At 38.9% G+C, this 13,497-nt stretch overlaps 1 protein-coding gene across 1 annotated transcript in view; it reads right to left on the reverse strand.

Moving 5' to 3' along the window:
• Nucleotides 1-2,719: 2,719 nt before the first annotated feature.
• The window catches only part of ST8SIA3 (ST8 alpha-N-acetyl-neuraminide alpha-2,8-sialyltransferase 3), a 247,945-nt gene continuing 237,167 nt past the window's right edge, over nucleotides 2,720-13,497 (reverse strand). Inside the window, exons 5-6 of the mRNA XM_058170496.1 lie at nucleotides 5,222-5,779; nucleotides 2,720-3,056 (exon numbers count right to left, since the gene is read on the reverse strand). Coding sequence (XP_058026479.1) covers nucleotides 2,774-3,056; nucleotides 5,222-5,779 — 841 coding nt within the window. The 3' untranslated portion in view covers nucleotides 2,720-2,773. The remainder of the gene's footprint in view (nucleotides 3,057-5,221; nucleotides 5,780-13,497) is intronic.

Raw genomic sequence — 13,497 nt, forward strand, 5'->3', positions numbered from 1 at the left:
GAGTTTGGACTGGACAAATATGCCACACTTACTATCAACAGGGGGAAAAAATAGTGACAGCTGAAGGTATCAAGATACCCTATGGAAATAACATCGAGAGTGAGGATGAAGAACCAGAGGTGGGATTCACATACTATAGCACCCAGCACCGGAAATGTGAGTGCACACATGGATGCGGCATCACAAAACAGGGTAATTCGCTCGCATGGACTGTCCCACGCATGTGTACGACATCAAACAACACGTCAATTTGCTCACACGTGCTGTCCACACATGTGTGCGGCATCAAAAACACAGCGATATAGGATGGGATTGTGCCCAGCTGGGTGGGTGGAGGGCCCCACCCCCACCCGCAGGTCGCCCCTACCAGTTTGCTCGAACTGGTCCAAACAGGCTGAATAATGCCACCTCTGATGAAGAAGATCACTACAAATACCTGGGCATCCTCCACACTGACAATATCAAGCACACGGAAGTTACGAAGGAAGTAATGAATCCATCGGAAGAGTGAAGACGATCTTAAAGACCAAGCTCAGAGGCGGAAATGCCGTGAAAGCGATTAATATTTGAGGAACTCCAATCGTTAGATACACAACTGGAATCGTGGGCTGGATGCAAGCTGAGCTAGAAACTTGGGTAGGAAGACCCGAAAAATAATGACAGTGAATCACACCTTCATCTGCATAAGGAGGATGATACATTCTACTTACCAAGGAGCAGAGGTGCACATGGAATGTTGCGAGATCACAAGATAGTTGAAGAAAATAATAGGGCACTGGAAGAATATATGAAAGGTTGAAAAAGAGGCACTGAAGCTAATATACCATGAAGGCTTACTGAATATCAAATTAGCCTATTAAGAAAGACCAAAATAATATATGGCCAGTGCATAAAAAAACCCCAATCCTAAATAGGTCAAGCAGGTAACAACAAGACCTCATACTAGCTAAAAACAGGAAAGTTGAAAGAAGAATCAGAGAAGCTACTCTGGCTGCACAAAACCACATCTTAAGAACGATTGCTTTATAAAACCAGAATTGAAAAGACAGCAAGAGACACCAGCCCTTCCTCTGCAAAGAATCTGAAGAAAGAGTGGATTACTTGGTTACTTGCTGCAAGAGGATCAAACAGGCAGATTACAAACAACAGCATGACAAGTAGCAACAATGGGGCATATATTGGGAAAGTTGCAAGAGATGCCACTTGCCTGCAAGCAAGAACTGTTGGAACCACAAAATAGAATAGAATAATAGAAAACGAACAAGGTTTATGTGCTCTGGGAAATTGTCTGAAATTCAAACCCAGATTTAACAATTGTGGATAAAAAAAAAAAAAGTCTGGTTAGTGGACATGGAAGTACCTGGAGACCAACAGCAGAATAAGAGAAAAACGCACACTACAAAGACCTGTAAATAGAAGTAGAACAACTGTGGCAAAAGAAAGTAACAGTAGCACTCATAGTAATAAGCCCCCTTAGACCAATTCTAAAACATCTGGAGCATCACTTGAACACCATCGGCATTGACAAAATCACCACCAGTCAATTGCAGAGGGCAGCTTTACACCTTACATCCACGACAATATATTTAATTATTAGATGATATTTGTCTATCTTGGACCTTGGGAAGAACTCATTAGGCGGACAGAAATGCAAATCCAGTCTAAACGTCTGACTGACTGTGCAAGCAACTCTAATAATAGTTTTGCTAAATTCTGCCACGTTCTTCCTCCAAGACCATCTCTGTAGTTGTCTACATATGGAATCATGCAAGGGGAAAGGGATTTTTTTTTTTTTCAAATTTGTAAGAGATCATTGGCAGATCAGAAACATGCTGCTTTTATTTAAGCAAACACACGGTGTGCAAAACGATGGTGCTCTTGCACAGATACCACGTGCACGGAATTGTTTTTATACCAATAAGTGCCACAGGACCACATTAGCTATTTAGTCTGAATTGCACTGATTGTAGCTTCAGCAAGTCCTTTCAACAAGAGAGCTGAAAAGAAGAAACGGCTTTGAAAATTGGTTCACTGGCCAAATTGCCATTTTTGGGTGTTCCGCTGATCATCCCTGCCATCTATCGATGCTTAAATGCATGTAAAATATTGTTGACCTTTCCTTGATTTTGACCTCTAAAGAGAAAAACCAGACTTTGGGAATCAAAGTTCAATCGTCTCTTAATCAGGAGACCTTCTCGGTGATCTTTAATAGGCCTACCGCCTAGTCATACTGCCTTAAACCATCCTTGAGTCCAAACGTCAGGAAAAATTCTCAGGCTCATCATGAATAAAACACAGGCATGTTCCACTATGAATAGCAATAGCATAAATTAACCCCCCCACCACCAAAGAAATACCAGAAACAACAATAAGCTAGTCTGAATAAGCAAACACAGAAGTTCTAACCATGGATAATGTCCACCCTTTTTCCCCCCCCTTTTCGCAAAATGTGAAAAATATATGACTATGAAAATACTTTAATATTCTTGGCAGCATAGCTAAGACATTCAAAACTTTTCTGCTATAAACAGCCTGGCTTTTCCTACTTCAGGAAGATAAGAAATATTTCGGTCTTGCAAAACTGGCACTCTCCTAAGCTTTGAAAACTGGTAATTATAAATAGGAGACCTCTCCAGAATTAAACGCTTCCCCACTTTATTCCTACCAATGCCTTTCCTTTTAGAATTCTGCTTCGAAGAATCGCAAATTCAGTGCCCCTCCACTTTAAAAAAAACAACAGCAACAATCTTTTGGCATTTCAAGTATGAAATCCTTAGGCACAGTGGGATAAAGTCAGTTTCGCCAGTCCTTCGCCGTGCATTCGAAAGAGCTGCTGGAATTCGGCGGGCAGCTGATGGGATTCTTGCCATTTCGTGGTAAACTTGGTTCCTTTCTTGTCAAAATAGTGGTAGGGAAGATCCTCTCTATTGTTTGGGTTGAAGCCAAAGGGCCAAAACCCATACAGGTGGATTTCATCACAAATAGCAGACGCAAGGGTATACATCAAGATACCTGTGCTGAGTCGCTTAGGGGCCAAATGCTTGTTTTTCCAGTACCTGTAAAATAAGAATCCATAAAGTATCATTATTTGGGGGAAATCCTATTTCACAATCATATTTTTTTCTGAGGTTCTTGGATGCTTTGGCAGAGCAGGGTCTTTTTGGTGGTGGCAATTCTCAAAGATCCTCTACGGAAATATTCATCTATCTCCTAACTTCTGGCTTTTAGTTATTTATTAAATTTATATGCTGCCCGTCTCACTGTCCCGAGTGACTGGATGGCTTACAATAAGCATAAATATAAGCATAAATATAAAAATATTAGAAGTGTTAAGATTAACAATTAAATTATTATTTAATAGTAATATTTAATTTGTATCCTACTGTGATTTATGTTGATTGCTTATTTAGTATCCACAACTATCACTAAGTTTTGTATCAAATATTTTATGATGAATGTATTTTTACAAAGACTATGATAATGATCTATCACTATTGTTGTATGTACACTGAGAGCTTATGCACGAGAGACAAATTCCTAGTGTGTCTAATCACACTTGGCCAATAAACCTATTCTATTCTATTCTATTCTATTCTATTCTATTCTATTCTATTCTATTCTATTCTATTCTATTCTATTCTATTCTATTCTATTCCAATCCAATCCAATCCAATCCAATCCAATCCAATCCAATCCAATCGAAATATAACATATTTTCAATTATATTGTCAAGATAGCCATGGTGGAAATATGAATGTTGTTATCAACCTTTTTTTATAATTTATTTTTATTTTTTTGCTTGATCTTGTTAGACGCTTTTTGTTTTCAATGGAAAAGCTAAATATTAGAATCAGTTCAGGGATTATTGAACTGAAGAAGCTTCTTGGATGAGAAGTGAAATGTTTTCAAAGAAAAAAAACCCAAGAAAGTCCAGTTGCCCTTTGACAAAAAATACCTTTGGGATTATAGTGGTTATCAACTTTGTTGATCACCATGGATGATGATGATGATGATCATCATCATCATCCATAACACATTGGATTTCCCCTTTATTTATTAGCTGACAAGCTATCTGAACAAATCAAGATTGTTAACCTCTGTACTGCACTGGGATGAGCTTTGGGAATTTCATTGCTTCCTAGTCTTTCCAATTTGGAAACAGATGTATGAAATTAATTGATTTTTTTTTTCAGTGCTTCTTCATGGTTTTCTTTATTGTTGAATGATTTAATTAAGCATTTAATTTTTTAATTAGTTCCTTCTTGTGTGACACTTTCTGTGAGTTGCATTAGAGGCCCTTTTCATATGAAGAAGCACAGAATCAATTCAATAAACATAATAAGGCAGAAAGTCAGATGCCATTAGCTTTTTCTGCATTTTTTAAAAAAATGAGTAGTCTAAGATGTGGAGTCTCTAGAAAGAGTGCAGAGAAGAGCAACAAAGATAATTAGGGGACTGGAGGCTAAAACATATGAAGAAATGATTGCAGGAACTGGGTATGTCTAGTTTAATGAAAAGAAGGACTAGGGGGTGACATGATAGGCATGTTCTGTTATCTCAGAGGCTGCCACAAAGAAGAGGGAGTCAAGCTATTCTCCAAAGCACCCGAGGGTAGAACAAGAAGCAATGGGTGGAAACTAATCAAGGAGAGAAGCAACTCAGAACTAAGGAAAATTTTTCTGACAGAACAATTAATAAGTGGAACAACTTGCCCCCAGAAGTTGTGAATGCTCCAACACTGGAAGTTTTTAAGAAGATGTTGGATAACCATTTGTCTGAAGTGGTGTAGGGTTTCCTGCCTAAGCAGGGGGTTGGACTAGAATACCTCCAAGGTCCCTTCCATCTATTCTATTCCTATTCCATTCTGTTCTGTTCTGTTCCGTTCCGTTCCGTTCCGTTCCGTTCCGTTCCGTTCCGTTCCGTTCCGTTCCATTCCATTCCATTCCATTCCATTCCATTCTATTCTATTCTATTCTATTCTATTCTATTCTATTCTATTCTATTCTATTCATTTACTCTAGTTCTTTCGGCTCCATTCTGTTCAGCTCCTTCTTAGTTTTTTCAGGTGGCCAATGTAAGTTTAATGCTGTCTTTTACCTGGGTTCATAAACTACCCCACTCCCTCTTACAACTGCCATAAATTGAATAACCTTTGGTTACACTGAAAACAATCTAAGCAAACAGCACCAAAATGTGAACGATGCACAACAGCAAATTGCACCTGTTAACATGTTGCATTATATTTCCCGGCCAAGCCAACTGGACTTTTAATTGTCCTCGATGCTCAATAAAGAAGTCTACCAAAGTTCTGGTAATAGTGGCTGACGTATGGAAGAAAAAAGCCGGGATCCAGAGAATAGCTCCATCCAGTTTCTTCAAGCTTAGAAAAAAGTTATTGCGATCTTGAATGGTCAAAAGGTTGTTGTAATACTTCTCCAGAATGCTCGGGTTAAAAGTGGTGATGTTGGTTTTTCTCCCAACGTCTTTCTGGAATGCTTCGGTGGGTGCAAAATTGCAACGGAAAACAAAATCGTATTTGTCTATTTCCTGCCCGCACTGACTGCCGAGAAGAATCCCGCTGTTTCCCACAACAGCGCAAATGTTGTAGTGCTTGTTCTGAATCGGCGAGACATCTGGAAGCAACAAGCGGAAGCTGTTGCTAATGGAGAAGACGTACTTATGGCTGGAATAATCGTAGTGCATCAGCTGTCCAATCCGTACCATGCTCTTTGTCAAAGAAAAGTTTTTGATCACGTCAACGTGTTGGAGGATTTCTCGTCTGAAAATAACAGAGAAAGGATTACAATGAACGGTCTCACCTGAAACATCCAGTTGTTGGCGGGCTCCCTAGGTGGCTCAGTGGCTAAGACACTGAGCTTGTCGATCAGAAAGGTTGGCGGTTTGAATCCCTAGTCTAGGTCTCCTGCGTGAGCACGGGAGGTTGGACTAGATGACTTCCAAGGCCCCTTCCAAAACAACAAAATACCTTATCCCACCAGACTTGAAATCCTAGGCTTAGAAAACTTGGAACTCCGTCGCCTTCAACAAGACCTAAGTTTAACTCATAGAATCATCTATTGTAATGTCCTTCCTGTCAAAGACTACTTCAGCTTCAATTGCAATAATACAAGAGCAACCAATAGATTTAAACTTAACGTTAACCGCTTTAATCTAGATTGCAGAAAATATGACTTCTGTAACAGAACCATCAGTGCTTGGAACACTTTACCTGACTCTGTGGCCTCTTCCCATAATCCCAAAAGCTTTAACCAAAAACTTTCTACTATTGACCTCACCCCATTCCTAAGAGGACCATAAGGGGCGTGCATAAGAGCACAAACGTGCCTACCATTCCTGTCCTATTATTTTTCTTTTTCTCCTTCTTATATATATATATGCTTATTCCTCCTAATATTTACTCATATATGTTTATACACTATATAATCTTTTCTGTATGATACTTATATATATTGTTGTGACAAAATAAATAAATAAATAAACTCTGTTACTGTTACTTATTTTAATATTAAAAAAAGACATGGGGATCTCGAACCTGTCATATACGGGCAGTCCTCGACTTACGACCACAACCGAACCCAAATTTTCTGTTGCTAAGTGAGACCTTTGCTAAGTGAATTTTGCCCCATTTTATGACCTTTCTTGCTGCAATTGTTTAAGTGAATCACTGCAGTTGTTAAATTAGTAACACGGTTGCTAAGTGAATCTAGCTTCCCCATTGACTTTTGCTTGTCTGAAGATTGCAAAAAGGGATCACAGGACCACGGGACACTGCAACGGTCATAAACATGAGTCAGTTGCTGAGTGCCTGACTTTTGATCACGTGATCACAGGGATGCTGCAGTGGTCGTAAGCATGAAAAAAATGGTCATAAGTCACTTTTTCAGTGCCGTTGTATAACTTCGAACTGTCATTAAGCAAACTTTTGTAAGTCAAGGATAACTTGTATTATGTATAACAGCTGGGTGGATTTGGTTGTTCATTTTGAAAATGCATAAACTTTCAACATAACATATACTTCTATTTTTAATAGACGAATCAATCATTAATAGGAAGGACTCAAAGTTGGGGACCCTGGTTTTCTGTTTGATTACATATCAGTTTGATTCTAATCATTCCATTTTATTTTCTCCTGATGAAACAAATAAAACCTGTTTGTGTGTCTTGGGGTGTCCATTCTAATTTTTTAAGTAGAGGGCCCAGACCCCAAAATCCAATGTGTGTGTGTGTGTGTGTGTCCTCACAACTGTATAGTCAATCCAAACTCCCACAGTAAATTTGAAAACTGATCAAATGTCATTTATCTTTATTTAGTATTGCTTGTATAATTTCAATTAAAAATTAAAAACAAACAATATTGATACAAATGCACATTTAAAGGCATACAGAAAAATTAGCAAGGAGGAGAAAAGCCCCCAAAAGAAGCTATCAAGAAGCTACACAGATGGATAACTAAGAAGACTAACAAAACTAGAGTCTTGGACTTTAAAAGAGTTAATTTCAATAAAGTTAGAGAGAGCTTGGGAAGGATTCCATGGATGAGAATCCTCAAGGGAAAAACAACTCAAGAAGCTTGGGAAATTGTGAAAAGTGAGATTATAAAAGCCCAGGTTAGAAAAATACCAATGAAGAAGAAAAATAATTAGAAACCAGCATGGCTGCATAAAGAACTCTCTGATAAATTGAAAGACAAAAAGGACAAGTATAAAAAGTGGAAAGGGGCAAATAACTAAGGCAGGATATCAACAAATAGCCGGAGCCTGTAAAAATGAAGTGAGGAAAGCTAAGGCTCACAATGAACAAAGGCTTGCGACAAAAGTAAAAACTAACAAAGGTAACAATTGGCCCATTGCTGGGAGAAAGTGGCAAGACGGTGACAAGCAACAGGGAGAAAGCAGAGCTACTTAACTCATTTTTTGCATCTCTCTTTACACAAAAGGAAAAAACAGTCCAACCTTTCAAAAACAGCATCACAAAAAACAGTGGTTAGAATGCAGTACTGCAGGCTACTTCTGCTGACTGCCGGCTGCCTGCAATTTGGCAGTTCAACTCTCACCATGCTCAAGGTTGACTCAGCCTTCCATCCTTCCGAGGTGGGTAAAATGAGGACCCAGATTATTGAGGGCAATAGGCTGACTTTGTAAACCACTTAGAGAGGGTTTTAAAGCCCTGGGAAGCAGTATATAAGTCTAAATGCTATTGCTATTGCAATAGGTTTTATGTAATACACTGTTAACAATTTAAAGTACCTTTCATACCAATTTCTAGTCAAGATATGTTTCCATTGTACTGTAAAGATGTTTGGTTAGCTCAATTGAAACCAAGAAGAGGAAAATGAAAAGATTTAAATAGCAAGCAATAGATTGAAAGAATACTGCAAGTATTGTGTAGACTATATTAGGAGCTCTGGTAGTGCTGTGGTTAGAATGCAGTATTGCAGGCAAACTCTGCTCATTGCCAGGAGTTCGATTCTGACTGGCTCAAGGTTGATTTCAGCCTTCCGTCCTTCTGAGGTCGGTAAAATGAGGACCCAGATTGTTGGAAGCAATATGCTGACTCTGTAAGTGGCTTAGGGGCAGGCTGTAAAGCACTATGAAGTGGTATATACATCTAAGTGCTATTACTGTATATTAAATAAATAAATTCTAGAATACAAATTTGAGAAATATTAAAGCACATTTCCATGCATAAAATCATAGTGCAGAAATGGTTTCCAAATAAGACAGAATAGTAACCTTTTAGATATTAGTTATTCTAGGCATTGAAACATATCTTCACAGTTTAATTACCATTCCATACAAGAAATTTGAGATTTTTTCCAACAAAAAGGTGTATAAAATCCTTACAGTTATTATATACAATGCCATTTCAGTACTTTTGGAGGGCAGGGGAGAACTGATCACATAATTAAGGGCTGCGTTAATTTTTCTGAAAAAGGATCTATGTTTTTAATCTTATTTTATCCACCCCAAAGGAAGCATAATTCTGGATAAGAAAATGACCATAATATTAGAGATGAACCTATTGGTTTCCTAAAAGAGACTTTATTAGGCTTTTTTAAAATTTGAATTTATATCCTGCCCTTCTCCGAAGACTCAGGGCGGCTTACACAGTGTTAAGCAATAGTCTTCATCCATTTGTATATTATATACAAAGTCAACTTTTATTGCCCCCAACAATCTGGGTCCTCATTTTACCTACCTTATAAAGGATGGAAGGCTGAGTCAACCTTGGGCCTGGTGGGACTTGAACTTGCAGCAATTGCAAGCAGCTGTGTTAATAACAGACAGACTTAGTCTGCTGAGCCCCCAGAGGCCCCAGAGGCTTACCTCAAAGTGGACTCTTTCAAAAGCAGGTATACAATCCGGTATCAAGAGACTCAGCTGTTCTGCCCTTATTGGATTCAAAGTCCAAATACAACCCAGTGAAATCTAATTGAGTCCAATTCTTTATTTGCTTACATCTAACAGACTGACTCTTGCCAGACCGAAGCTATAACCATCTAACCTGCATTCTTAGTTTTTGAATTTCTTAAACAGATGTTTTTTAAAGTCCTCATTGTCTTTTATTCATTTGCATTCCTATTTAAATTAAAGATATGATTAATTAAACAAGTGTATTAGGGCAGGGGTCTCCAACCTTGGCAACTTTAAGACTTGTGGACTTCAACTCCAGAATTGAGAGTTGAAGTCCACAAGTCTTAAAGTTGCCAAGATTAGAGACCCCTCTATTAGGGTAAATTGCAAAGATGGAAGCCAGTTTTTTTTCTTTTTTGCAGCCAGGGACTACATTCTTAAAAAAAATATGAATGAATATACACACAAACATAAATTGATTTTTTTGGAGTTCAAAATTATCCTTCTCCCAGGAAAAGCAAAAACTCCAGGACCCAAAATTCTCAATTTGCAGGACAGTCTCAAAACTATAATTGCATTATATCAGGTAAATCTAATTATATTGGACTTAACCAAACTATGCAAAACAAAATACAAACTTCTGAGATTTCCATATTATTAAATTTTAATAATATTAAATAAAATATTATTAAAGAATTTCCTATTCTTTAATATTGCTAAATTCAACGGTAGGAAGATAAGCAAAACAACCTAAAAATATTAAGCAGATTTTTCAGCCATCTGTTTGCAGTTCAAAAAACATCTAAAATGGCGTTTAGAGCTGGGAATATTTTTTTTCACAAATTAACACAGCTGTAATTTCTTTTTGTGTACTTTGAGAAATAGATGTGAAAAATAGTTCTTGCTCCCACACAGTTTACCTGAATTGGTGGGAAATAATTTCCTAATAAAATCTCATGCCACAAGTACTTGCAGTTTTTATTTTCTAAGCACATCTATCTGTGAAGTTCAGAATTATTCTGGGAGGAGATGAACGTATCCCTGAGATTGCCTACTTCTGTTGAATAATCAATTTCAGATCTTAGTTCTTTGTTAATGAATGACTTATGCATTACTCCAAGGCAGGGGTGAAATGCTCCCGGTTCGGTCCGGTTTGCCCGAATCGGTAGTAAAAAAGTAAAAAATGTAAAAAAACAAAAGTTCTGATGATCAAGTGAGTGACACATGATCATCAGAACTTTTTTTTTTTTTACTTTTTTAGCCTTTTTTTAACTACTGGTTCTCCGGATCATGCGTGCTCTTGCAGTGCATGCCAAAAGGAGGCATGTGGTAAGTAGAACAGCGTGTGCAGCGTGTGCAAAGGGATGTGATCAGCTGTAACGCGCGATCTTTTTTTTTTTTTTTTTTTACTTTTAAAAGCATTTTTTATAACCATATTCGGGCGAATAGGTTGTAAAAAAAATGCTTTTAAAAGTAAAAAAAAAAAAAAAGATCACTAGGGGCCGTGGTAGCTCAGGCTGTAAAGAAGCCTGTTATTAGAACACAGCAGCCTGCAATTACTGCAGGTTCAAGCCCGGCCCAAGGTTGACTCAGCCTTCCATCCTTTATAAGGTAGGGAAAATGAGGACCCAGATTGTTGGGGGGGCAATAAGTTGACTTTGTAAATATACAAATAGAATGAGACTATTGCCTTATACATTGTAAGCCGCCCTGAGTCTTCGGAGAAGGGCGGGATATAAATGTAAATAAAACAAAAAACAAAAAAAACTTTACAACTTGTGGTCCTCAACTCCCAGAATTTCTCTGCCAGCTAGTTGAAGTTCACAAATCATAAAGTTGCCAAGGTTGGAGAGCCCTGCATTACTCCATCCTTTCTCAAACTGATGTCCTCAGAGACTAAAAATTGCAGAATAGCATGTTCAAATGCTAATGGGTGCCAGAGCCTTCCATCACTAAGCGACGGCAGAAACTGAGCTGATAGAAGTTTCCAATCCTGCACATACATACTTTGTATTCTTGGCAATTGGTTGAATCAGGACACTGCGGAGGTCCTAAAAGTAATCTTTCTCTTTGGATTAATTCCAAATTGGAAAGATGGCAATGCCAGGCAGTTCAGTGGAAGTTCCCAGAGGCAGACTGACATCAAGACACTGGTGTCCTCCTGGTCAAATTGTATGGCACAACTCAGGCATTAGGGAACTATGGTGCTTGAAGTTCTCATTAGACGGTATTACAACGCTGTGAGAAGAAAGGCAGAAGAGCTCACTGTCTGTATTATAGGCAGTGAAGAGAGGGAAAGGACAGCATAGAAAAAGCTCCTCTTGCATTGGCAAAGCCAATTCCATCTGGCAGGGTTGGCATGTTTCGCCGCAAGCTTAAGACACCTTTTGCCGTGAGCTTAAGACACATCTATTTATCTGCGCAGGACTGGACTAGAATTTTAATTTTAAATTTAGTTTTTAACGGGGTTTTATTATTTTAATTATAATTTTAAATGCGGCCTTATTCAATAAGTTTTTTAATTAGTGTTTTATCTTGTATTTATATTTGTGTTTCTATCAGGCTGTAAACCGCCCTGAGTCCCTCGGGAGATAGAGTGGTATAAAAATGTGATTAAATAAATAAATAAATAAATAAATAAATAAATAAATAAATAAATAAATAAATGTTTGAATTCCATCAATTAAATAATGCCATCAACCAGGAGCCCAGAAATATATCTTCTCTGGGCTCAGAGCATGCTTTTTGGAATGAAATTTTCCTCAGGGTGTCAGGGTTCCAAGTAACACCCGCAACAAAATCAAACTCTGAGGCTTGCAGTTCCTCAAAGCTAACTTTTATTAGGGATGTCATGTTGGCACATCCGGGAAAACCCGAATCTGAGAGCTTCCGGGTTTTCCACACCCAAAAGAAAGTTCCAGACCTTGCCCCTCACCCACATGTTGACCACACAGCCAATCAGGAACCCTCTCGAACAGAAGATACCTCCTCATTCTTCTCAGCACAGTTGCAGGGCACAGTGGCCTTGACTTCCTAGAAAGAATTTTATTTTGACTACATATCCTCTTCACTCTATACCCGTTATGGTGAACCTATGGCACGTGTGCCGGAAGTGGCACACAGAGCCATTTTTCCGGGGACGTGAGCTTTCGTCCAACTTACCAGCTGTGCATGCGTGCAGGCCCCAGCTGGTATTTGGGCCTCCAGTGTGCATGCACGCAATTGAGGGGACCCAGATGTTCTTTGGAGCTCTCCTGCGCATGCACACGAGAGTACTGGTGCGCAGCACGTGCATGCGCAGATGGTGTTCATGTGTGCAGGAGACAGTGTTTGGGCATGCAGTGCACCATAGGGGTGCACGCAAAAGTTTTGCGCATGCACAGATGGTGTGGTTGCGTGTGCAGTGCATGGGGGAGGAGCCGCGCGTTAGCACAGAGGGCACGCATATGCACAAAGCGTGCAAAGCATGGACTTGTTTGGCACTCGGTGAGTAAAAGGTTCAGCACCACTGCTCTATACAATCCCCCCTCCCATTTTCCCACAGTAGGATTTGCGGCAGTCCTGAAGCCTGAAGGCACAAAGGTAGAAAGATGGCTTCCAGGTCTGACACAGGGTTTCAGTGGATTCCACCCTATTAGCATTTCAGAAACCTGGTTCATCACCCATGCTTTGGCTAAGATGGGTGTAGTCCCTTTCCAGGAGTAAGTTTAAGTGTTTCTTGCTGCTTGGTTGCATCTTCTTCGCCTCTTCTATTGTTGCATTGTTTTTATTATTGTATTATTTTATGCTTTCTTCTGAATCACCCAGAGATGTTGGAAATCGGTCAGTTACGAATTGAAATACATAAATAAATAAATGTATCTTTCCGGCCTTCATTCAGCACCAGTTCCAGAAAGTTCCAGAAAGAGGAAACATTGTCTGTTTACCTGGGCATAAAGGCAAGCAGACCTCATTGGCCCAGCAATGGAATCACTTCCAACTGGCCTTCAGTGTTCAAGAAGATCATAGAGTCTATGATCTAAGTCTAAGTGAGTCTAAGACATACTTCAGTTTTACACTTCCTTCTATTCTTTTTTTTTTTCATTTTGTGTGTAGGAACTTAGTTTACCATGACTAAGAGCCT

This window comes from Ahaetulla prasina, chromosome 2, assembly GCF_028640845.1.
Source record: "Ahaetulla prasina isolate Xishuangbanna chromosome 2, ASM2864084v1, whole genome shotgun sequence".
In the NCBI taxonomy this organism is placed as follows: domain Eukaryota; kingdom Metazoa; phylum Chordata; class Lepidosauria; order Squamata; family Colubridae; genus Ahaetulla; species Ahaetulla prasina.